This window comes from Taudactylus pleione, unplaced genomic scaffold (genome assembly GCF_031769625.1).
Source record: "Taudactylus pleione unplaced genomic scaffold, aTauple2 ptg000946l, whole genome shotgun sequence".
In the NCBI taxonomy this organism is placed as follows: Eukaryota; Metazoa; Chordata; class Amphibia; order Anura; family Myobatrachidae; genus Taudactylus; species Taudactylus pleione.
The window spans coordinates 1,965,203-1,992,155 of NW_028285347.1; the positions used below are offsets into that span (position 1 = coordinate 1,965,203).

At 47.7% G+C, this 26,953-nt stretch overlaps 1 protein-coding gene across 1 annotated transcript; it reads left to right on the plus strand.

Annotated features, from left to right (window-relative positions):
- Window positions 1–11,659: 11,659 nt before the first annotated feature.
- Window positions 11,660–26,873, plus strand: LOC148473251 (large ribosomal subunit protein uL16m-like). Its single transcript, XM_088459903.1, has 4 exons — window positions 11,660–11,806; window positions 15,047–15,118; window positions 17,933–18,081; window positions 26,274–26,873. The coding sequence occupies exons 1-4, from the start codon at window positions 11,746–11,748 to the stop codon at window positions 26,757–26,759; spliced, it is 768 nt and encodes a 255-aa protein (XP_088316029.1). The 5' UTR covers window positions 11,660–11,745; the 3' UTR covers window positions 26,760–26,873.
- The last annotated feature ends 80 nt before the right edge of the window (window positions 26,874–26,953 follow it).

The following is a 26,953-nucleotide window of genomic DNA, read 5'->3' on the forward strand; positions in this document are numbered from 1 at the left end:
CACCAGACTAGTGAATGGAGATCACCTCCATATAGCGTGTAGTATATGAAGGCACTTTGATTATCGTGCGGTCTCTCCAGCTGGTCTTTTCCCCTTCCCTGCTGGTCGGATGCATTATCAGTCTATGCCCAGCTTTACACACACAATTATTCCCAGTTAATAAATAACAAATTTTGTTTTGCTGTAGTCTGGATGGCATGTCATTGTTTCCATATAACAGTTTTGTGTCTTGTGTCAGGGCAATGCCAATAACTCTGCCAGAAGGAATAAATCAGGCCTGGACATCTTGTGGCACATCCCGTTGGCCGAAAGTCTAGTTTATAATCACCACAAACACAATTGCCCGTTGGCGCTTATCACTGATTAGAGAAGCACTATATCATTTAGGTCGGGTCAGCAACTCTTCAGTTCCACAATTACAACCTGCAATATATAATACTTTTAGAAGAACTGCGCTGAGTTGACTATATTATGAAGTGCAAACACAATACAAGAAAGTAATACCATTTATTATAATATTTACGTAATAAATAACATTAATGCATGGGTCCCAGCATAATAGTGAAAAATCTATAAAATTACATAAAAAATATAGGTATATAAAAACATCAAATAGTGGTATCCCAATGTCATTACCAGAAGGCCCTTACTCAAATCCAATTTGTATCTTAGAGTATTAGTGTCCTGTAGGATGTCAAAGCTTAAAATGGATAATCCTGCATCACCATGCCATAAAGTTCCAAACAGTGGGTACAATTGTTATAAAGTCATTGGAGGTATTAGTATACGTGGGAGAGAGAGATCTCTCTATAGGGTGGTCAGAGCCGGTGCGGGAAGTCAATGCATTGGAATAGGCAAAAAAGATTCACGTATGAATAGCAGTCGAAAAAAAGTGCAGAATTGGGGTTTTGGGGTGCAAACTTCAGATAACCCCCCTGCACCCTTGGGACAGTCCCCCAAAGGTAAACTGCGTCAAAAATGTTTAAAAATACTTTAGATCACCCCAAAAAAGTACTTTCATTTTGGGGACGAAAAAGTCGAAAGTTGAGAGACAAACTTAAAAACTAGCGAAATACTACAGGGGGGTCCCAAAGTATGCCCAGGTGTTTTTAAGCCTGCAGGTGTTTTTTTTTACGATTTAAAAAAATTTGCTTTAGCAACTTTCAAATATGCTAGCACCCATTTTCATGTGCCACAAATTTGCTGGGACTACTTATTTTCTCCCCATAAAAACTGCTAAATGCTATTCTTAACCACTTTGCAAAGATGCCAAATAGCAGCTATTGATCATTTAAATACCCCAAATACCTTCAGCAGGGCTATTCGGGGGTATCTATAGTGATCCCCTTTATCAGTGCTTCTTTTGGGGGGTGTCAGGCTGATTTACCCAAATCTGACTACTTTTTGCATGTTACAGTTTCACCGGGTCCCATTTTCACCGATTTCTAATTGAATACAGGGATAAGCGGGGACGAGCGCAATACTTTTCGCATGGAAAACCAGCGATGCCGACGAAAAGTGCAGCATGCGGAGTACGGGACTTTTCGCTCAGAATTAAATATGCCCCCCAGTGTAAAAAAAAGAAAAATTTCTGTGTGCGTTAGCCGCAACTTAGCTGTGCTATAATTGCTTGGTGACACTGCTGCAAAACCGCAGTGAGTATGAAGGACAGTCACATGACAGGAGAGCAAGGCCGTCAATGTTATCTATGAAGACAGATGCACCAGGGCTTAAGTCAGGCCATGTAAAAAAAAATCGACTTTTACCCTGTTAAGGAAAAAAAAATCCAAAGCTAAGTTAGCTTTAGAGAAACAAAAAATTGGCAATATGCCATTCACTACACGAAGTGGCATGGAAAGGATAAGGTCTTGGCCTTTATTTATGACTGGTGGTTCTAGTGATGATTTAAGCCCTTCTGCTTGTAGGAGAGGTACAAAAAAAATAAAAAAATTGTTAAGACGAGCAAGACACTGGAACCAACTGTGTGCTCCGAAAAAAATCACAAATCCCTGAGTAGAGTCCAAGTGTATCCGCGGTTGCCATGTGTGAGCCTGACCTATCTAATACTGTACTTGAACAGGATCCTCCTTCCACCATTTGTGTGCCCTCTGCAAATGTGGGGATGAGCAGCACAAGTCAACATGCTGACGTAGAAATCGAGGATGCTTCTGTGGAATTGCACCAGGAGGATGAGGATATTTATGTAGGGTTCTTGAGGACTGAACTTGGCCATCCCTGGTCCAAAGGATAGATCCATCATGGACCTACAGTACTGCCTTTGTCCTGGACTCTCTCCTGGTCTTGTGAAGCCGTGACCATCAAAAGCAGAGTGGCAGAGATGCAGGACCACTGTCTTGCAGACAGCCATGAAATGAGAGTGCCTTTGTGTCTCTAGATAAGCTTGGAAGGACATCCTACCAGACTCCTACCCTCAGAGTGGGGAAGAGACTGGTGAGGTGGTTACATTAAGTCCTGTATAATTATTGTGTGTATAGCTAATTTAAAACCTTCCTAAAACTGTGATGTTAAAGAAACCAACTGTTCATATGCCCATATGTGGGTACTGGGTATTTTCTCTACAATGTAAGCTCTGACAAGCAGGGTCCATTCTCCTTTTTGGAGTCCTGGTATGTGGTCATTAGGTCAACAGTCAAACCGATGACACCATTATGTTGAATGTTAAAATGTCAACAACCTGCAAAAATGTCAGCAAATGAAATGCTGACATACTGAAATGTAAACAAAATGTCAGGGTTTAGGGTTAAAATTAGCTGTAGACCTCTTCAGTGCTGACATTGTGAAAGTCGGCATTCCAGATATAACGACATGTTGAACTTGCTGACATTATTGTGTCTACATCAGAGGTTTCCAAACGCAGTCCTCAAGGCACCCAACAGTTCAGGTTTTAGAGATATCCATGGTTGACCACAGGTGGGCTCTTTCCATAGGCTGACGGAACGACCCCGATGAACTGCTGGACATTGCATGATGGTCTATAGTGGGTACACACTGGCTGATGTCGACAATACGGAGGCCCGATCCGCCAGATCAGCCGACATATAGTCTAGTATATACCCAGCACAAGCCCCAAAAATTGTAGCATATTTTGTTTAAAACATCTTTACAACCAACATTTTAAAGTCATATTTACAAGAAAAATAAAAAAGAATTTTATGTATTATGAATTTATTAAAGGTATTTTGCATTGTCCCACATTTAAGAGTACATATTTGTCATTGATTATTCCCACAGTAACTCCTGTATATGTAAGGCAGACAGCTCTCCTTTATTGTAATGCATTTATCATTTCTCTGTAGCTCAGCACAGTCCAGATGATGGGTTCAGTCTTAGGGTGACGATGACCAGGTAAACAGAGACGGATTTTCTGGTAAGTATAACCTTAACATTGAACCCACCATTTAAAATGGTTACATTCCATGACTGACTCTGAGGAACATTTTGACACTTTCGTGGGGGGGGAGGGTCTGGGGGGGGGGGGCATAGCAGTACTTATCCTGCAGGTATAACATTGAGATGTATTAATAACTACGACATTGGAGTGGAAGAGAGAAAATTAAGAGTTTTGGTAGACTTCCATTTGTTAACTCTATTGCTTCAAAGTCCATAGGATCCACAGGGATACCATGGGGGGTGTGTGGTTGGAGAGATCCGGGCACCAAACAGTTAAAGCTTTAGCTCCCAGGCCTCCTCCACATACACCACACCCCCGGGCAATTTTGTAAGCAAGCCCAAGGAAAGAGAAGGAATAACAGTACACTCAAGAAATACTCTCCCAGAAGATGAAGGAATCATTAAACAAGAGAAAAATATGAGATATGGTAAGAACTTACCCTTGTTATCTCTATTTCTACGAAGTCCATAGGGTTCCACAGGATACCTTGGGTATAGGCGATGGCGGCAGACATCCAGGCACCACAGAGTTAAATTTTCAGCCTTCCAGGATGCACTGGGGTCCCTCTCCTATACCCCGCCCCCGAGCCTCAGGCCACTCAGTTTCGTAACAAGCCATAGGCCGGACCAGGAGCAAACAAGAGAGAGAAGACAGTCTGGAACACACAAGAATCACATTCTCACCAGAAGGAGACGGAGAAACCGGTGACCAGATCAAAGCCCATCTGCAGTACAGGTGCGACAGGGCGGGAGTCCTGTGGAACCCTATGGACTTCGTAGAAATAGAGATAACAAGGGTAAGTTCTTACCATATCTCATATTTTCTACTGCAGGGTCCATAGGGTATCCACAGGATACCTTGGGGATGTCCCAAAGCAGTATCCTTTAAGGGTGGGGACGCTCCTGTGCTGTAAGGAGAATCCGCCGCCCGAAGGAAGCATCCTGAGAGGCGAAGGTATCAAAAACATAATACCTTACAAAAATATGGACAGATGACCACGCGGCTGCCAATAACCGCTGAAGCGCCACGTCGAGCTGCCCATGAAGGACCCCCAGACCTAGGGCAAGAGCTTTAATAGAGGATGGAACAGGAAGACCTGTGAATCCATCCCGCCAAAGTTAGTGCAGTGACAGGCCAACCCTTTTTATGGAAACCAGAAAGGACAAAACCGAAAGTCTGATTTCCTAAACGGACTGGTACGGTCAACTTAAATTCTGAGAGCCCGTACCACATCCAAAGAGGCCTCACCAGCAGAAAGGACTGGGGAAGTAAAGGCAGGTACTATAATTTCCTCATTGATGTGGAAACTAGACACCACCGTAGGTAACAAACCAGGGCAAGTGCGAAGCACTGCCCAGTTCCTAGGAAAGATGAGAAAAAGGGAGGTCTACATGACACAGCCCCCCATTCTGAGATCCTACCGGCCAAATCAATGGCCAGAAGGAATACATTCCTAGCCGTAAGCCATTTGAAATCCACTGAGCCCAGTGGATCAAATGGCAGTCCTCAGAGAGCCCTAATCCCAAGGAGCCACAGATGGAACAAAGGGATGCTGAATATAATGTACACCCTGCACAAAGGTGCGGACATCAGGAAGAATAGCAATCCTACGATGAAACCAACAGGGCAGAAACCTGCACCTTCAGGTAAGCAAGGCGAAGACCGGTATCTAAGCCCACCTGTAGGAAAGCCAACACTCTGGATATCCGGAATACCCGAGGAGCATAGCCTGTAGGGCGACACAACTGAAAGAAAGTATGCCATACCTGATGGTAAATCAGCGCAAAACCTACTGGTGTCCACCTGCCCTGGAACAAGTGTGGACCCGTCACTGCTTCCCAGCCACGGATACTAGCATCCGTCGTCAGAAGGACCGTGTCCGCAATCCCAAAGGGGATGCCCCTTGTTTAGGTGAGCCTTCCGCAGCCACCAGGCCAGAGAGAGGCAAACCACCGGGGAAAGCACTATTGACTTTATCCTATGGGGCAACCCATCCCATCCGGAGAGGATCAATTTTTCTAGAGGTTCAGAGTGATACTGGGTACTCTCCACCATGTCGAACAGCGACACCCTGGAACCACATTGCCAAGTGAATAGACATTCGGTGACTCTGCAGGCAACTGCGTACCTTTGCCTGTAATGCAGAGATCTTTTCCTCAATCACAAAGATCCTCAGATGTTGGGATATGGAGCATCCTCTGTGAAGAATCAGAGAGGACCATTTCCAGTTTAACAGTCAGCCCTAACGTAGCAACACAGATATTGTCCGTTGCAGATGGCACTGAAGTATCTCTGGAGACTCTGGTAACACGGATTGGGTAACAAGCGGACCCCCTGCATCCGCAGGTGGGCTGCCATAACTCTGGTAAAACTGGAAATGCTTATCGACCACTGCAAACCTGAGGAAAAACACTGGTGTTCTAAGAAAATAGGGACATTCAGGTAGTCACCCTGAATATATCCAACGACACCACAAAATTCCCAGGCTCCATTGAATGATGGAATGCAGGGTCCCCCTCCTGAACCGAGGAACCCTTAAGAATTTGTTGAAGGATTCGAGGTTGAGGATGTCCAGGTAAGACCCATTGGGTTTCTGTACCAGAAAGAGGATGGAGTAATACCTCGTTCCCCTTTGGGGCAACTGAATAGGTACTATAACTCCAGCCTGGAGCATAGAGTGTAACACCCTCAAAAATTACAGGGCCTTGTCTTGAATTGACAGAAGAACTGTAACAAAATACCGTTTGGGAGGCGTTTACCGGGAGGAGAGGACATACCTTCAAGAAAATACTTCTCTTACCCCAGTGGCTGGGTAGGCCAGACACCAGCACTGGGCGAACTGGAGAAGCCGGCCTCCAACTCTGGGGTCCCCCGAGAGGAGGCCCGTCCCGTGAGGCTGAAGGCTTATAGTCCAACTTGTTCTTATGGTTGAGCAGATTTCCTGGCTACTGACTGTCTTGGAAAGATATAATTTAGACTTACCCTGGCCTCACAGGGCCGAAAAGACGAAGCCCCAGACCCCGATGGGACTGTAGTCGATGGCAGACACGCAGACGTAGCTGCTGCCTGCGGGCCCACAATTGTGTCCAGATGAGGGCCAAACAGGACCTATCCCGTAAAAGGCAAAGCATTCCAAATGGAATCTGCGTCCGCTTTCCAAGAGCGCAACCACAGGGAGCGGCGAGCCGCTACTGCTGCCGAGGAGATTCTGGAAAGGAGTAGGCTATATGTAAGACTGTCTCATTATGAACGTGGCTAAGTCTCTGAGAATTTGCCACTATCCACCTGCTCTGCTGGAGAGTCAGTGTGCAGAGATCCAGTTACCTACCCAGCGCTCCATGGCTCTGGTTCCCCAGCACACGGCCATAGCCGGCCTGGAAGCCCCTCCAGCAAGGGAATAATTTGGATTTTACATATATTTGCACCTTGCAATGTGTAACCTCCTTCAAGGAGGACCTGGAGGGCATGGGCAACGTAGCATTCCTCACTAGGCATGTGAAACATGAGAATCTACCGGTAAAGGTAACTCCCATTCGGAAAAATAATTATCCGCAAAGGGGTATGCAAAAGGTCAACCGTTTTTGAGGCTGGAACCGCTTACCTGGATTTTCCACGCCTCCTCTAAATGATCCACCTGACCAGATAAGAGGAATTACAGTGGCAACACCCTTATCCTTAAAGAATGCATATTTGGATTTAGCCACGGGGGATATGTAATAACCAAAGCCGCACGGACTGCCTGTATAAGGCCAGGTATATAGACTTTAGACCCAGACTACGCCTCCTTTGCACTAAGGGGCTTGTGTCTGAAAAAGTCAATAATGTCACCGTCATCAGACGTCATGTCTTTACCCGTCTGAAACCCGAAAGGCCGTTTAGAAGGCCGAAATGGTGACTCCCCTTGTAAAACGTCCATCAGGTGCTATACCATTTGGACAATAAATTCACCCACACAGGCTCCTGCGAGACCTGGGGGGGCGAAAAACAGGATACACTGGGGTACCATCAACTGTCCAGGGACCCCTGCATGTGATGAGACCACCACTCGCTGCGATAACCCCTATTGGGAAATGCAGGGGGCGTTACCCACAAGGGCTCTAAGCATCTTAGCCAGCCGAGGGCGGTCCTCTTTTTGTGCAGGCACAGTGACAGAAATGGGGCGTGATATATAATACAACATGCCCTCCATAAACCCTCAGCGTCTACATATCCCTCCGCTAACTGCACATGATATCAGTACATTATAGCTGGAAGAGGATATCCTCGTTCACTTTTAGACCTGAGGAGTGTGAACGGAGCGTATGTGACCTCCCACACAGAAAAACCACGTTTACTGTGAGGTAATAAACACCCTGCAACACCGCACCGCAAGGGCTGAAGCAGAAGAACAGGGATAGGAAAAAGGCTGCCAGTCAGAAATAGTACAGGCAAACAGCGCTACATTTAAGTCACATACAATGCACAGATAATATCCTGCTTACAAGCACTGCGATCAACTACACAGACCAGAGCCTGGTAGGAAACAGTGCTGCATACACTGACCTTAATTGAAGGAGAGGTATGCGGGGGACCCGGACCGCAATGGCACCTGTAACAGCTTCCAGCAGCGTTTGTCATTGCCAGCACATGTAGTGAGAAAATGGCCGAGGAGCAGATAGGAGGCGGGTTCGGGGGAGGAGCGCTGACACAGCCCGCTCAGACCGCTGTGGAATGGCACTGTGCAGTGGGGGAGACGCCGGCTGTGAGACAGGGAATGCGTTCTCCCCTGGCCTGCTATTAACCCCTGGGACGCCGCGCTGTACCGCACATGCTGCGATCCGCTGTCCCTGGTGGTCTAGTGGAAGGCGCAGGATCAGTACCTGGCCCCACGCGCAGCCGGTCCCCAGGGAGCCCCCTGCCTGGGGACCAAAAAGGACTGTTACCGGCGGGTGCCCATCGCGGGACCCCGCTGCTTACCTTGTCCCCCGTGGCATCCGGCAACAGTCCAGGTAGCCGGGGTCACCGCTAGCTGTGACCCCAGCTACCAACCAGCATCCCCGGATCGGTACCGGCGTTCTGGTACCGGTGGGGTGTAGGAGTGACAGCATGGACGTCAATACTGACTGTCCTATGCTGGAGCACTCTAGTTGTGCAGCCACAGCTGCGAAGAAATCTTCAGGGGCCTTGAAAAGACCCCCTCTGTACAGTGCGACTGGTCCGGCCAGGCACCGACGAAAGCTGAGTGGCCTGAGGCTCGGGGGCGGGGTATAGGAGAGGGACCCCAGTGCATCCTGGGAGGCTGAAAATTTAACTCTGTAGTGCCTGGATGTCTGCCGCCATCGCCTATACCCAAGGTATCCTGTGGATACCCTATGGACCCTGCAGTAGAAAATACCTAATGAAGCCAAGTGCTTCAGAACCCTGTGGACCTTGAAGAAAAAGTTAACAAAGGTAAGTCTACCATATCTCTTATTTTCTTCTTCAGGGTCCATAGGGACACCATGGGGATGTCCCAAAGCTGTTTCCCTTAAGGGTGGGGACGCTCCTGAGCATAAAGGAGAATCAGACACCCAACGGAAGCATCCTGAGAGGCAAAAGTATCAAAGGCGTAGACCCTGAGAAAGGTGTGGATGGAAGACCATGTAGCCACCTTGCACAATTGTTCAGCAGAAGCGCAACGTCGAGTAGAATGTGCTGTAACCCTGTTTGTTACCTTGCTTTATTGTCTACCTCAATATTATGTAGACTACACCATCTGGTGAGTGTCCATTCTGTATCTTCCCATATATTTGTTTTTTTAATGTTTGTATGAAGTTCTTAAGTGAATAAAACAGTGTTACACTATAAGGTGCTTCTACTTCTCTTTTTATATGTGCAACTGTGGAACGTGTTTCCCAGGATTTAAGACGATTACATTTAGAAGGGATTAATCATCTGTTTATCTTGCCTTATTGTCTACCTCTAAGGGGCCCATTTATTAAGGATCGCATTTTGCAATGCGATCAGGGCATGCAGTATCGCCCATGATCGCATTGCAAAATGCGATCATACCGGCCGAATGTATGACCCGGCACATGCACGGAGACGGGCTCCGAAAAGAGCCCGTCCCTGCGATGTGGCCGGAGCGCATTCCGGGCTACTGCGCATGCGCAGTCCCGCGGACTGCACATGAGCGGCACCCATTGCCGGCGGAGGGATCTGGAAGATCCCTCCGCCGGCTCAAATGCGGTAAGTGCCCATAGGACACAGCGGCTAACGCTATCTGCAGATGGCGTTAGCTGCTGGGGTCAATATCGGGAATGCAAAGCATTCCCAATATTGATACATTTGGCAGCATCGCATCCCCCATAGAAACCTATGGGGGAGGCGGCTGCCGGCGGCAATGGAGGGATCGCAGCAGGTATTGGAGATACCTGCTGCGGTCCCTCCTTCATACATTTGGGGGATACTAAGTATTTGAGGTAAACCCCCGAAAACAGGTGTTTTCGGGGAATTTACCTCAAATGATCTTTGATAAATGGGCCCCTAAATGACGTAGACCATATTGTCTGGTGAGTGTCCATTTCTGCATTATCCATAATGTTTGGTGTTTGATGAATGTGTAGAAATTTAAACTAACAGAGTTACACTATTAGGAGTCTTTCCCTTTTTTCTTCCCACATGCACATTTGAGGAAGGTGACCCTCCAGGATTAAAGAATAAATATTTGGAGGATAGTGAACACTCACCTTTTTTCATTCATTTGGAAATAGACTGCCTTATTGGCTACAATCACATAACAGCGCCTGTTGGACCTGGTGGTGATTTCTTATATTTCACTTTAATTTTCTTGGTATTAGGCGATACCATTTTATCACTTAGTGTTATAAGCAGCTTAGGGCGCATTTACCTTTTACCTAAATTTATTTGCTTGTATAAAGGAATACACCTGCCTATGGTATGTATGGAAGCTAGTCCATCTCTTTTGTGGACATTATATAGAAATAACAGGTCATTAATTTAGCAAATTCTCTGCCATACAAACACAGATCTGAAAACCACTGAAAATGTCCAGAGAACCAAGACAACACTTTTTGGAGAAAAGAAAGAAAGAAAAATGCATGACTCTAGCACGGAACACTCGTAATGGAAAATAAGGAAAGGGAAACCAAAAAGGCAGAGACTGTTTCAGAGATGGACAGTATTGCACAGCCACAAGGAATTAAGACACCTCCTTGCTGCATCTAAGATCAAAGTGCAGCATTCTCGGATCACCATCGCAACCATTCGTTGCAATGGTTTCCTCTTTGGCCAGTGCGTAAGCAGTAGCTTACTTAGCCTGGCCGTTTCCTGGCAGCTTGCAAAGCCAGGAAATCTGCATCCACCAATGCAGACCCTGGCCTCGTCACTCCAAGAAAATGGGGGTGGGTGACGAGCCCCCATTTCCAGGTTTGCTGTCCAGGCACGCCCCCACTCCACACTCCAAACGCTTGGGGGATCTGCGAGCTAGATCGCAGGACCCGTTCTTCACCTGCGCAGACCCCAAAAGATCTGAGATGTACGCAAGCAATCAGGTTTTAGTAAAATTTGTCAAGCCCTGGCTTACTGGGACCATCTTCTGGTTACATTTACCCCACATCCAGTGCATATGCCTACTGGGCACAATTGCCATCCACCCACAGTGCATGTGATTACTGGGAGTGGGAATAGTTACCCTTAGTCGCAATGTGTATATGCTTGCCAGCCCTAGCACCCCTCCACCCTACTGCCATGCAGATATAGTACCCTTCTACCCCCTTGCCAGCCCTAGCTAGCACCCCTCCACATAGTACCCCTCTACCCCCTTGCCAGCCCTCCACCTTACTGCCAGGCAGATATAGTACCCTTCTACCCCCTTGCCAGCCCTAGCTAGCACCCCTCCACATAGTACCCCTCTACCCCCTTGCCAGCCCTCCACCTTACTGCCAGGCAGATATAGTACCCCTTTACCCCCTTGCCAGCCCTAGCACCCCTCCACCCCAATGCCAGGCAGCCCTAGCGCCTTACTATCAGCCAGCTAGAGAGCCACTGGCCGCATCCTCCCCTCTTGGGTCCTACTACTGCTACCGCAGCATACATCCCCGCTGGAGTCCCGCTTCCACCTGACCACTAGTCATGCAGCTCAGAACCACAACCGCTCCGTCACTCAGACTCCCGAGTCCCGGCCGCCACTGCTTTTGGCCCCGCCCACCACTTGACGTCAAAAAGCCGGTCTTTCCGGCAAAGGCGATCTGAGGCCACGCCTTTGGCCCCACCCTCAGGTCCGCCCACCACCTGACGTCGAAAGGTCCTTCCTCCTCTGCTTGCTTTCTTAAGCGTTCTGTTCTGTGTGACCTATGATGGCGCTGCTGCCGCAATGGAGTCGTCTGACGGGGTTCCGCCGCGTTTTCCTGACAGGTGATGACTACCGGCCATCTTCCTATCTATGTGCTTCTGCTTGTGGGCATGGGGAACACGGGCGCACCGCTCACTTGTGGTTACAAGACACATAGCTGCATTTTGAGAGCGGTGTACTGTACATAAGTGTAGGGTAGCGGCCATTTGCTTGTAGACCAGTGTTACCTAAAGTCTACGGCGCATACTGTGTCAAAATGGCTTCCTAAGTGGAGACATATAGAACTGTCATCCTGTATATTAGCTTCCCCTCTCTTTTGTCCCTGATGGTATTTTCTATATTTGGAGGCTAGCCGTATTCAATTTGGAGCGAAAAGCCATTTTCGATGAAACTTTTTTCGCCGATGACGTAACTTTCGCCGATTCCACTTATCCCCGTATTCAATTTGGCCGACTTTTTGCCGGTGCGATAAGTCAATGCGTCACACCTGGCGAAAAAGTATCCCCATTGAATAGGTGGTGAGAAAAAGTGCAGGATTGGGGTTTTGGGGTGCAGACTTCCAAAAATCACCCTGCACACCTTGGACAGTCCCCTAAAGGTAATCTGTGTCAAAAATTTTTTAAAAAAAAAATTAACTTAGGAGACCCCAAAAAAGTAATTTTGGGGGGAGTGAAAAAAAAACAAAGTTGGGGGACAATATTTTAAACTTGCAAAATAGACTCAGTGGGGGTCCCCAAGTATGCCCCAGGTGTGTTTTTGATTTCAGGTAGTTGCGGCAGGTGGATTTTTCACGTTTTTTTAAACCTTCATATTAGCAACTTTAAAATATGCTAGCAGCCATTATCATGTACCCCAAATTTGATGGGACTACTTATTTTGCAAAAAAACCCCCCTCCTAAATGCTATTCTTCACCACCTTCTAAAAAACACTATATAGCTCTGATTGAGACCATTTAAAAACCCCAAATACCTTCAGCAGGGCTATTTGGGGGTATCCAGAGTGATCCCCCCCATGTCAGAGCATCTTTTGGGGGATGTCAGGCTGATTTCAGTTTCGCCGGTTACAAACTGAATACAGGGATACGCACTATGCTTTTTCGCCTGCAAAACCTCCAATTACTGGCGAAGTCCGGCAATGGACTTTTCGCCTCAAATTGAATACGGCCTAAATCAGAATTAGGTGTAGCTCTAGTATATCTTCGTGTTTTTCCTATTCTGTGCTGACTATGGGACAGTCAGGTTTTTTAATGGGGGTTCCACCTCCTCCAAAATGGTTATGGTAATTCGCTTGTACATGTCCTTCTACCAATGTAGGAATTTAATTATACATTGATATATGTTCATTGTTAATTAACAGGCAGTTACAAATTCTATGCTCCTTTATTGTGCCACCTGTGATTCTCCATTGTGCCTGTACCATCGGTCACTGTCCTGATTCACCGCACTATTCAGACAAGTGCTGCCTCCTTCACTGATCTAATCACTAAATATACCAGCTCCTCCACCTGCACGATGCCCACCTTGCTCTATTGGGAATTTCATGCCTGCTTGAAAAGAGGTATATGCCTACCTGTTCCCTCTCCTTCAAGGTAACTTTCTGGCATGAGGAAGCTAGAGCATGTGTTTTGAGGGGTGCCCATATAATCAGCAACAGAGGTGTAATGACTTTCTGGTGCCATGTGCCAGAAAGAGCATTGGCGCCCCCCCTATATTTTTCAAATAGGTACATAATGCATCCAAAATGAGGCATGGCCTCATGGGGAAAGGCCAGGGAAGAAATAGGGGAGGCCAGGAGCTGCTGGGGATAAAATAAGAGGCAGCTGCAAGTGAGAATGATAATAAATATAAAATTGACAGGTCCAAACAGCGTCTCCTGCCCTGCGGTGCCCTGTGCCATGGCGTAGGCCGCACTACCCTAGTTACGACCCTGATCAGTACGTGCGCCTTTGTATTACTAAGTTAAATAATTGATTATATTAATACATAGCTAAAAACATATAGGATGAAGGCATGTGGTTAAAAGGTCAAACATTAATTAAAAATGTTGGTCACATGCAAACCAGGAAACTAAAGGTCTTTGGCTATGAGAAGCCCATCAAGGCACAAGGAGCTCATTGGTAGATTACAGCAAAAGATCCTTAAGGGCCATATTCAATTAGGCTGCGAAAAGTCGGAATCGGCGATAATTAATTTTCCCCTATTTCAATTATCTCCCTATTCAATTTCAAAGATTTTACGAAGTTTGGAAAGGCGGATAACTTTTCACCAGTGAAATAGGTGGCGAAAAAAAGTGCAGAATTGGGGTTTAGGGGTGCAGGCTTAAAAAAAATAGCCTGCACCCCTGGGAATGTCATTTAAAAATAAACTGTGAGGAAAAAAAAAATTCGGGACACCCCAAAAAATGAACTTTAATTTTGGGGTTTAAAGAAAATAAAAATGGGGAACACGTTTTTAAATAACAAAATTAATTCGGGGGGGTTCCCAAGTATGCGGCAGGTGTTTAAAAGAATGTGGGTGTTAGCGGCAGGTTTAGTTTTGCAGAATTTTAAAAAATAACTTTAGGTACTTTAAAAATATGCTTACCCCATTTTCATGTACCCAGAATTTGATAGGACTTGTTATAGTTAATTCCCCCCCCCAAAATCTAAGTGCTATTCTTCACCACTTCTTCATAGCCGCAAATATGCACCTGTCGCGGCTATTACAAACCCCGACTTCCTTCAGCAGGCAAAAACGGGGGTACCCATAGTGATCCTCCCATGTCTGGGCAACTTTAGGGGGGGTCCCAGGCACATTTCCCGAAAATTCCCATTTTTTTTTTTCGTAAACACAATTTCGCCGGGTCCCGTTTTCGCCCATCATAAATTGAATACGGGGATAAAGCGGGCCCCAGAAAAGCTCCGATGTGGAGCGAGAAGACCAGCATGGACTTTTCGCTCCCTAATTGAATATGGCCCTAAGAAAGCAAAACATGTAATTCCAGGCATTCTGTAATAAAGTCAATTCACTAACATTCAACAAGCCTTCAGCTTTTATTATATAGATATGTAGCATATTTACATGTATGTACCCTTTCCATCTGGTCTCATGTCTTAAAAGTGAGGTTTAATTCACAGAACTGTCAAGCAGTGTGTACCAATGCTTTGGCCAGCTTCAGGGCACATGTTGTTGACACCTTTGTGGATTAAGCCTCACTAAGAAATGTTTTTTAACTCTATTAGTTTTTTGTTATAGTAAATGATTGTGCCGGTCTGTACTGAAATCATTAATCATTCTGTCATTGTCCTTTCCTTCCTCTACAGGGTGTATGTCAGACACGCAGAAAGCGATGGCAGCAGGACTAAGGACATATGAACCCCTCCCAGATTTTCGAGGTGAGACAGTGGAGCAATAAAATAAATTCCAGTTCTTTTTTCAGGTCATGTACCCAGTGTCCATCCTTGGAAGTCACAATAATAGCTATTATTTTGTCATACAGGGAATATTGTGCGTACACAGATCTTGTTTTGTGTTGGACAGATTACACGGGAGTTGGCAAGCAGTATGGTCGGGGTCTCAGCCATGACAGGGTGCTCTGCTTTATTTTAAGTAGCTGTAGATTGTGTGAGTTCCTTCTTCCCAATTGTTATGCAGGAGACACAGAGAGGAAGGGTGAACAACCCCTTGTTGGGTAATTTACGGGGCACTAAGTGGGAGGATGGATCCAAAGCACAGTGCTAAACTCCTAGCCAGACCCTGATCGTATAATGCCACAGTCATACAGTCTAGAGCGGGCTGACATTTTAGCACTGTGTATCCATCCGTTCCCTATTCTCCTTCTTTGCTGCTGCAGAGTTTCACCAAGTTTCCAGGTACAAATAAATGTTTGGGCGTTCCTGTAGTTTAGACACTAGGGGGTAAATTTACTAAAGTGAGAGATTTTAGAAGTGAGTTTTAAAAGTGATGTTTCCCATAGCAACCAATTAGATTCTACTTAACATTTAACTAGCACCTTCTAGAAGATAATGGCTAGAATCTGATTGATTGCTATGGGCAACATCTGCACTTCTAAAAACCCGCACTTTAGTAAATATACCACCTATGTTACAAAAACAAAATACATAAAGAGGGACTATGGTAGTTGTGTAGAATAATTAGATGGCTGCAGTCACTTCCTATGTAGCTTTTGGCAGCCGTTTGAATTTTTTTCTTGTTTTGCTTTTAATGTTACACAGCATGCAATTCTCAGATGACTGGCTGCTACTTAGGAGAGGTGCTTTTAAGCCTTATTTGACTGGTGTTTACCTTTTAAAACATCTTAGTATTGTTGCTGTGTGTGTGCTGGTAATTAGACTATGGAGGCACATAGTGTTCATTCTAGATCCGGCACTGGGCAGGGTACCGGACCTTGAAAGGGGCACTCCTGCGCGCACCCTAAAGGGGGTTGTGTATGTAAGACGCACCCCCTTTTCCTCACTTTTGGGGGTGTGCCCGGCACTTACGGACATGCCAGGCTGCCCCCAAGTGCTCCTACTGTATCTCAGTGAATAGACCGAATGTGATCGCTGCAACGCTGTGTTCACCACAAACTGGACGCTGTGGACGGCACCAGCAGACTGATTTAACGGGGTGCCGCTAAGAGGGGCAGGGCGCATTCTGCCCTTTAGAAATCAGGCAGGGTGCTGTTCCCCTCTAAAACAGCCTAGCGGGAACACTAGGCATATATCTTGACAAATTTCCAAGCTGCGGTAACAAAGTCGTAAGTAGTGTCCACTTCTCCTCTTCACCTGAATGACTTACCCACTTCTTATTACGTGGAGCTGTATTATCTGTATCTAGCAGATTCAAAAGCACAAAAATCTAATCCCACATTACCGCAATCACATTGATTGATTGCGGCCATGTGGGATTAGATATAGAGCACTCTCACACTCCAAGTCTAACGCAACATAATAAATCACAGCCACAGCAGTTTAAATCTAACGTTTCATGTCTATAATCACTGGAGAAATGTATTCTAAACATGAAACGTTGGATTTAAACTGCTGTGACTGATTTATTGTGATGTGTTAGTCCCTGACTGTCATCCATTTACATTTGTATTATTACAAATAAATTGAGAAGCACCCTGGCAAGCTACTTATCAGATGTGGAGAGTGCTTCACATTAAAGGTGCCCATCCACTAGCAGACATGAAAACGACTGCACGATTATGACATTGTAATCGTGCAGTCCTTTGTCAGTCTGTGATGTGCCTGCACTGAACGAGCAGTCGTTCAGTGCAGGCTCATCAATCATCGGCAAACATGCTAAACCTGACGTTATCGTCAGATTGTCCAGGATGTATAAACGACCAGGGGGCACGTGCATCGCTGGTTGTTCTAGGAATTTTTGCAAACGACTTATGAAGGATCGTTATCGTTCAATCGCTCAACTTAATCGTCTAGTGGATGGGCACCTTAAGTGTCATATATAGATAGTGGATAATGGTGGCACTCCCACAAAATATGTTAGTAAAGAAGAGGTCTAGTGACCTTAGTTAGCTTCAAAGTTTGTCGTTTCCCTGTCGAAAACTAAGATCTTCAAATGTCTTCTGTCTTATTTTAATTGTAATAACTGTGTGTGTGTGTGTGTGTGTCCCTCTCATCATTTAGCAGCATTGCATCATTCATCGAATCGTCCCATTTGCTGTGCTGCGATGATAGACCCAAGGGCACAAATGATCTGGGCGAAAACTACGCAATCTACACAATATAGCTCTCCAGTCTGCTTCAGATAGATATATCTTTAGACGGATTGGATAGTGTGTACCCAGCTTTAAGCACCCCCTGGGTCCTAAGAACGGCATGTGCAGTTACACTATTGGTCTGCTGTTGTATTAAGCCCTGTGAGAGACATGTATTAAACCTTCTAAATAGGTCAAGTGAAGACGTTTCCCATAGGAACCAATCAGCTTCTAGCTATTATCGTTTACACTCTATAAAATGATAGCTAGAAGTTCAGCGGTTGCTTGGGCAATACTTGCACTAGTCCTATTTAGAAAGTTTGATAAATCCTCCCCCAATGTTCACTTTCAATTTAAATGAAACAACTCAATAATTGCTATGTAAAAAAAAATGTGCATTAAATATTTTAGGCTACTAGTTCCACCAGGTTTAATTGTGTTTTATTTTTTCTGAGCCAGGTCCTGCTTCATTTTGTCTCCACAGGGCTCAGCATGAAGGAGAAACCAAAACTGCGTTTCATGAATAGAGTTCCTGATCTCGTTAAAGTAGTAAAAGTCCCAAAGAACTTAAAAGATATCCGCGGTCCTGCAAAAGAGGGACTGGACTTCAAGGAGGGAGATTACGGCATTTTGGTAAGAAAGCATCATGCCACAATAAATAATCCCGTGTCAGGAACAATATAACTTCATACATTCTATTGATTAAACTGCTGATATCTTGCTCACCTGAATGCAACATATTATCATTTATTTATATGGCGCCTTAAGTGTTCCGCATTGCCTTACAAAGTACATAAACAATTAGGTGACTAAAGACTTACAGTACAGTACAATACAGTAGAATGCAGGATAAGGACATGGATAATATACATTGCTACATTAGTGACCACAACACCCACATAAGTAACCAAGTGTTAGGTGCCCTAGTGGGGAGTAAGAAGTAGATGAAAGTAAAGTAAGGAGAAGCCCAAGAGGGTAGAGGGCCCTGCTTATAAGAGCTTACGTTCTAATGGGGAAGGGCAGACAAACGGGTGAGACACAGATGGGGTAGACGGGAAGGAAGGCGCATATAATAATTTTTTCTACTTCAGGGTCCATAGGGGGTCCACAGGGTTGACCTTGGGGTATAGCTGGATCTGGATCCATGGGCACCACGCAGTTAAAGCTTTAGCTGCTCACAGGATGCACTTGGGTCCGTCCTCCTCTATACCCCGCCCCCGGCCACAGCACCTCAGTTTGAGTTGGTGCCCGGCCGGAGTCGGGTCACCTGCGCAGGGGGGCTGCAGGAGCAGCCCCCAAAAGCTTTCTATTTTTATTAAAAAAAAAAAAAAAAGAGCCTGTTAGATTTTTATTTTAAAACAGAGGCTCTAGTGTGGCAGCGACGGGCTGTCTATGCAGACGCCCACGCTGCCGCTCTCCTTCCCCGCTGGCGCCGCGACGCCAGTACTGCACTGGGGATCGCGGCGGGAGGCCAGAGTCCGTACTAGCCGGACTCTGGGTCCTTCCCTGGACTGCTGCCGGAGTCGCCGGGGACAAGGTAAGCCGCGAGTCGCCGATTAGCGACGGCTCGCGGGTTTTGCCTGCAGATGCAGTCCTTTGCCCCCGGTCCTAGGGGACAGACCGGGGGCCGCTAGCGGTGGCGGCGGGCTCCCCCTCTGAGGAGGAATAACCCGTGGGACCACTAGACCACCAGGGATATATGGCAAGCGGGATGCCGGCAAGCCCTGGGGTTAATATGCTAGCCAGGGGAGGAAGCCTTCCCTGTTTAGCGGCTCCTCCCCTCAGCTCAGCGCGCCTTTCAGCACGGAGTCTGGCGTCGCTGAGCTGCAGCTACTCGGCCACTCCTCCTCTGAGGTCTCCAGCAGCCATTTTCTCACAGTGGCAGCGCAGATCTTCAGGGAGCACGCGGACCGGTCCCCCTGTGTACCTCTCCCCTGATTAAGGACAGCGTACACAGCACTATAGCCCTCCCAGACACTGAATCTGGGCAGGTTGATTGTAGTGGAAAGGTGCAGTGAGTATATCTTCCTGCATGGTATGTGACTTTTGCTAGTGCTGCCTGTCTGTGCTTATTTTCCGCTTACTGTCAGCTTATACCTATCCCTTTACTTCTCCTACAAGCCCTACAGGTGTGTGGGGGAGGGGCGTTTCTACTGACCTCACTTATATAGATCACGTATTTGTGAGGTCCGTCACATACAGTTGTGTGCTACACAGTGCCGTATTGTGGGCTGTTGTTTAGCACACCGGTGAGTGCGTTTTCTTCTGCCCTGTTGCCAGATATATTTTTTGACTATATAATATATTCTGTCATGTCAGACGAGGAGGTTGAGCGCTCAGTGGCTCCGGTGTTGGCCTCCTGCGGACGTTGTTCTGCAGGAGTAGATAGGGAGGATTTGTCACAGGATGGCCTGTGTAGTCGATGCCAGGTGGCTCCTGGCCCATCCAGACCTTCTCTGGCGCAGGAACCACCGTGGGCGATGTTTTCTCAAGTGCTGGTGTCTATTGCGGACCGTCTGTCGGTCCCGACTGCTCTCCCTACTAGGTCGTTGCCCCAGCCGACCATCCCCCATTCCCCGGGTGTCCCGCAGTTATTGCGGAGTCCTCCTGGGTCTCAGTCGGTGGGTCCCTATGCGGGGTTGCCTATGTATATACAGGCTTCCCCTGTGCCGCAGCAGCCTGTGGTACCTTTTCAGGCCCCTATGGTGACTCCTCCACCCTGGGTGGATGTGCTCTCCAACTCCGTGCAAAATTTGGCGGCCGCTTCCTCGGCTTTTCAGTCAATGTTGCAGACTGACATGCCTTCTAGGATTTCAAAACGCCCACTCATGACACGGGCTGCTCAGGTATCGGACTCAGAGGGTTCCTCAGATGATGGGGAGGTCCCTGATGACACTGACTCGGACGCCTCGGTCCAGGAAATGGATACCAAGTCGTCCATTAATGTGCGAGCACTAGTTAGGGCGGTGCGAGCTATTCTTCTTATAGAGGATGAGGCACCGGTTCCTAAGTCGAAGTTTCCCAGTTTAAAAAAAACTAAGGTGGCTTCTGCGGTGTTTCCCCTGTCGGATCAGTTGACGGATCATATGGCGGTAGCTTGGCAGGCGCCAGTAAGAGATTCCTTCCTCAGAAGCGGTTGGCTTCTAATTACCCCTTCCCTGAGGCACATTGTAAAAAATGGGAAACTCCACCGGCGGTGGATTCCCATGTCACCCGTTTAACTCGGGGCGCCACCTTACCATTACCGTCGATATCCTCGCTGAAGGATCCCACGGACAGGAAAGTTGAGACTTGCTTAAAGTCTATTTACTCCCTCTCCGGGGCGGTGGCCCGACCGTCCATGGCCATCTCCTGGGTGGCCAAGGCCATTGAGGGGTGGGCCAATGCATTGGAAGATACCTTCCCGGACGACGCTCCGGATGTCCAGCGGGCGTTGTTGGGACAAATGAGGGACGCTGCTTCTTACATTGGAGAAGCTTCTTTAGATGCTAGTCTGCTGACCTCGCGGGTATCGGCTGCAGCGGTGTCTGCCCGCCGATCCTTATGGTTGCGGTCCTGGAGAGCGGACTCTGATTCAAAGAAAGGTCTGGAGGCCTTACCTTTCAATGGGGAATTACTATTTGGTCCGGACTTGGACAAAATAGTGGACACCCTGGCTAAATCCAAGTCGGCCTTCCTCCCTTCGGCGGCACTGCCTGCTAAGGTTCGGAGTTCGGCTTTTCGTTCCTTTCGGGTTCAGGGTAAGGCGAAAGGTCAGTCCTTCCCGAGACAGTCTGCGAGTAAGATGGCCTCTAAACCCAAGAAGCAAGCCTGGAGTGCTCGGCGCCCTTCTTCCAAGCAGGAAGATAAACCTGCGGCCTGATGGGACGGGCCTCCCTCTGGGGGACCTCAGAGTGGGAGGCCGACTTCTTCTATTTGCCCAGTGCTGGCACAATACCACCACGGATGCCTGGGTTCGAGAAGTGGTCTCCCAGGGGTACGCCCTGTCTTTTCGGCACAGACCACCCCACCAGTTTTTCTGCACAAGTCCTTCTCAGGACAAGACCAAGGCGTTGCAGGTTCAGGAGGCTATAGAGTCCTTGCTGAAAGCAGGGGTCATTTTTCCCGTTCCTCTATCACAACGAGGGACGGGGTATTATTCGTCTCTGTTTCTGGTGCAGAAACCCAATGGTTCTCATCGCCCTATCCTCAACTTGAAGTCTCTGAACAAATTCCTCAGAGTTCCCAAGTTCAGGAACGTTACGTTCCATCATTCTGGCGATGGAACCGGGGGATTACAGGGTGTCCCTGGACATCCAGGACGCCTACCTCCATGTTCCGATAGCATCGTCACACCAGCGGTATCTGAGGTTCGCTATCCTTCAACACCACTATCAGTTCCGGGCGCTACCCTTTGGTCTCTCCACGGCACCGAGGGTGTTCACGAAGATTATGGCGGTCATGGCCGCACATCTTCGGAACCAGAATGTACGGCTGCTGCCGTACCTGGACGACCTCCTGTTGCTGGCGAGCTCCCGGAGGTACTGCTTCAACATCTCCACCTGACGATCGCTTACCTGCAAGCACACGGGTGGTTGATAAATTGGAAAAAGTCCTCCCTGATTCCATCACAGCGGATGGTTCATTTGGGAGCCCTGCTGGATTCGCGTCAGCAAAGGATCTTCCTGACTCCGGAGAAGGTCGCCTCCCTACAGCTGCGGATACGCAGTTGCCTGAGCCGTTGCCGCCTGTCGGTCCATTCGGCTATGAGAGTTCTGGGGTCCATGGTGTCGACATTCGACATGGTGGAATTTGCCCAGTTCCATTCCCGGCCCCTGCAGGGGCTGATTCTATCAGAATGGAACGGGTTACCTCACCGGATCCGCTCTCAGGTGCTGGTGTTGTCTCCGGACGTTCGGCTATCTTTGGCTTGGTGGCTTCAGACAGCTCATCTGGTAGAGGGGCGCCCATTTTGGATCCCGGACTGGGTCCTGCTCACAACGGATGCCAGTCTCCGGGGTTGGGGGGCAGTGACCGGCTCTTTGTCGCTTCAGGGTCGTTGGTCAGCGGAAGAAGCACTTCTCCCCATCAACATCCTGGAACTGCGGGCAGTATACAGGGCCCTGCAGTCGTCCGGCCCCGCTCTTCACGGAAGGGCGGTACAGGTGCAGTCCGACAACGCCACCACGGTGGCGTATATCAATCACCAAGGCGGAACTCGCAGTCAGGCAGTGATGTCGGAGGTGTCTCGTATCCTGACTTGGGCGGAGGGTCACATTCCAGCGATCTCGGCGGTCTTCATCCCCGGAGTCCTCAATTGGGAGGCGGACTTCCTCAGCCGTCACGACGTGCATCCCGGGGAATGGTCGCTTCACCCAGAGGTGTTTCAGCTACTCGTGGACAGGTGGGGACTGCCGGAGCTGGACTTGATGGCCTCCCGTCACAATCACAAGTTGCCCGTTTACGGGTCAAGGACAAGAGACGCAGGTGCAAGTCTGGTGGACGCGCTGTCGGTGAAATGGACGTTTCACCTGGCGTATCTGTTTCCTCCGATATCCCTGCTTCCTCGGGTTCTGCGGAAATTCAAGCAGGACGGCGGCATGCTCGTGCTGGTAGCTCCGGCGTGGCCCAGATGTCCTTGGTACTCCGATCTCAGGAGCCTCTCCATCGACGCTCCGTACCTTCTTCCTCAGCGTCGGGACCTGTTGTCTCAGGGGCCCTGCCTTTACCCGGATCTGGGTCGGCTGTCTTTGATGGCGTGGCTCTTGAGACAGCCGTCTTGAGGTCTCGGGGCTTCTCCAGTTCGGTTATTGGTACCATGCTCAGGGCACGCAAGCCTGCTTCAGCACGGATTTATCACAGAGTGTGGCACACTTACTTTCAGTGGTGTGAGTCCAGACATTATGATCCTCAGGTGTTCCGAGTTTCTAGGATCTTGGAATTTCTTCAGTCAGGATTGGATCTCGGCTTACGCCTTGCATCTCTGAAGGTTTATGTGTCCGCCTTGTCCGTGTGGTTTCAACGGCGGATTGCAATACTACCAGACGTTCACACCTTTTTCCAAGGTGTTCTCAGGATTCAGCCTCCCTTTGTGCCTCCTGTGGCTCCTTGGGACTTGGCGGTGGTGCTACGGGTCCTGCAGGGTCCTCCGTTTGAGCCTCTTGAGGCGGTGGAGCTCAAGTGGCTGACATTTAAGACGGTTTTTCTCCTGGCAATTGCTTCGGCCAGGAGGGTGTCTGAATTGGGGGCGCTTTCCTGTCGCCCTCCTTTCCTGATTTTTCACCAGGACAGAGCGGTGCTCCGCACTCGTCCTGAGTTTTTGCCCAAAGTGGTCTCGAAGTTCCATATTAATCAGGAACTTGTTGTGCCAGCTTTTCAGTCCCCTGATCTTTCAGCTGGTGAGACTTCCTTAGATGTGGTCCGGGCGCTTAGAATTTATGTAGACCGGACGGCTTCGGTTAGGAAGTCTGATTCCTTGTTTATCCTCTTTGGTTTTCACAAGAGGGGTTGGCCTGCCAACAAACAAACGTTAGCCCGTTGGCTTCGTTCCGTTATTTGTGAGGCTTATGCACAGGAGGGCTTACCTGTGCAGCCTCTGTTAAGGCTCATTCCACTCGTTCTGTGGGTCCCTCTTGGGCTGCTAGACGTGGCGCTTCTGCTGTTCAGCTGTGTAAGGCGGCCACTTGGTCTTCAATTCAAACGTTTTTGAGGTTCTATGCGTTTGACACCTTCGCCTCTCAGGATGCATCCTTTGGGCGCCGGGTACTCCTTTCAGCACAGGAGCGTCCCCGCCCTTAGTTGTACTGCTTTGGGACATCCCCAAGGTCAACCCTGTGGACCCCTATGGACCCTGAAGTAGAAAACAAGAGATATGGTAAGAACTTAACCTTTGTTATCTCTGTTTCTACGAAGTCCATAGGGTCCACAGGGCGCCCGCCCTGACGCACCTGGCTTCAAATGGGCTGTGTGGCTGGTCACCGGTTTTCCATCTCCCATTTCTGTGAGTATGGTTTCTTGTGTGTTCCAGTCTTCCTTCTCTCTGTTTAGTCTCCTCCTCCGGCCTTGGCTGCTTACCAACTGAGGTGCTGTGGCCGGGGGCGGGGTATAGAGGAGGACGGACCCAAGTGCATCCTGGGAGCAGCTAAAGCTTTAACTGCGTGGTGCCCATGGATCCAGATCCAGCTATACCCCAAGGTCAACCCTGTGAACCCTATGGACTTCGTAGAAACAGAGATAACAAAGGTAAGTTCTTACCATATCTCTTGTTATTTATATAGCTCTTTTCTCCCAAGGTCGCTTTAAAGATCTCAAAAAACATTGTACATTGTACAAGGATTTGGTGTTGCAAAAAATAGAAAACCACACCGATAATTAAAATCAACCAAACCCTAGAGAGCAAAATAAACATATTGCAGGGTTGGTGCAGACATTTTGGGAAATAACTTCCATGGGTTATATATTCCACCCACAAAGGTACCAAATGAGGCAGCCATCTTGGGCGCACTACGTAATATTACCCTGGGTGGAATAGGTTACACCTAGAAGAGATGAAACAAAATGGATGGTTGCAGTGTCCTGATGCTAGGAGTAGGGCCCCAACATAATAGTCAGGTCCATGTAATTTTCATCCCATCCACGAGTGTACCAGCTGAGGCAGCCATGATGGGCGCACTACTAAGGTTGCACTGTGGGTGATGAACCATGCAAGGACCCAAGGCATATATGGGAAAACTGACACACGTGTGGCAGTATGATATACCCTGTGGGAATAGATCCATGTAAAGTACATCCTGCCCATGGAGGATGCACTTCAGTGGATGTATAGCATACAGTGCGGTGGAAGTACATTTTAAAAACGGGGAATAGCAAATGCGGCAAACAGTGATGCAGTTCAGCATAACATATATTTACGGGTGACTGAAACATTTGAAATATATGAAATGCACTGAATGAATAGATCCACGTATTTGTTCATCCTGCCCAAGAAAGAAACCAACCGAGGCAGACATCTGGGGCGCACTGAGTAGGTTACCTCTGGCAGGGTGTGCAAGTAGCGGAAGTATAATGTCCAGGTGGAAGAAAAAAAAAAAAGGGCGACCGCATTTCTAAGTTAAAAACCATGTTAAACTTAATCAGAAATGAAAAAAAAAAATGATAGTGATCTGCAAAAGGCCAGAGCGTCTCCTTCACACGAGTGTGTGGTCTGGTCGCATCCAGCAGTTTGCGGAGTTCGATTTGGTTGCAGCATGAGACAGCCCCCGCACCCAGTCTCAGGGGAGTGAAAATTAAGGTGGAGTGGCAGCATTCCTGTGCTGCTCTGTTCTAACTCCATGCTTGAGATGACATGCTTAAGATGCAGGCTATAATGGCAGGCCAACTTTTTGACATTACGAAGAATAGGGTTTAGTAGATTATGGGGTCACTTTGGTGGCAGGTGAGTTTAAAAGTGGAAGTCTTACACCGGGGGGGGATAAATGTAATAGCCTGAGCGATACAGACCCTGGCGACTTCCACGTAAGACTTCCCGATGTTTTATAGTAGCAATCATTTAAAAGAAAAGAAAAAAAAAAAGTCTGGGTTTGCCTTTTAAATGATTGCTTCTTTAAAACATCGGCTGGGAATAGCTAATGCCTGCAATCCGCATTCTATTTCTTACCCCAGAATGTCTACAATAATTCTCTGCTTATAAATATTATTAGTTTTTAAACAGCAGTTTTACTATGAGATAAACTGTGCTGACCTCTTATGGTCACAGAATGACACTACATACTATTTTGATGATAAACTGACATTTTGAGAACTGTTTCTTTTTGTTTTATTTTTATTTTTCCTCCATTTCAATGCAGGCTCTAGGAGGGGGTTACTTACATTGGGGTCACTTTGAAATGATGCGTTTGACGTTAAATCGAAAATTTGACCCCAAAACAACCTTCAGCAACTGGCTAATAGAAGCCCCCAGCAAACCCATTACTCGCAAAGGACTTGGTCAGCGTATGGGAGGGGGAAAAGGAGCAGTGGACCATTACGTCACCCCAGTTAAAGCCGACCAGCTTATCCTAGAAGTGGGAGGCCGGTGTGAATTCGAGGACGTGCTGCCGATGCTGACACAAGTGGCCAAGAAGCTTCCGTTCCCAGCACAGGCCGTTAGTAGGGAATCTCTGAGACAGGCCAGAGAGGAGCTGGAAGAGCGAATGAAAAACAACCAGAACCCATGGACTTTTGAGCGACTGATCACACGTAATATGATGGGCTGTCGGAAGTATCTTAGTCCATACGACCTTCATTACAAGGGCAGATATTGGGGCAAGTTCTATTTGAAAGATCGTGTATGAAAGGAATGTTTATTGAGCCATTGAACTACAACAAAATGGAGTCTGTTATAGAAGCCTGTTATCTACCAACGATTATAACGTGTCAAACAATTAAAATCTTACTCTGCTGTTTTCCATTTAAGGTCATTTATTTAATTTTTTTTTCTCCCAGTATCTATCTATAACGCCTTGCCTGCAGTCAGGACAATAAAGAA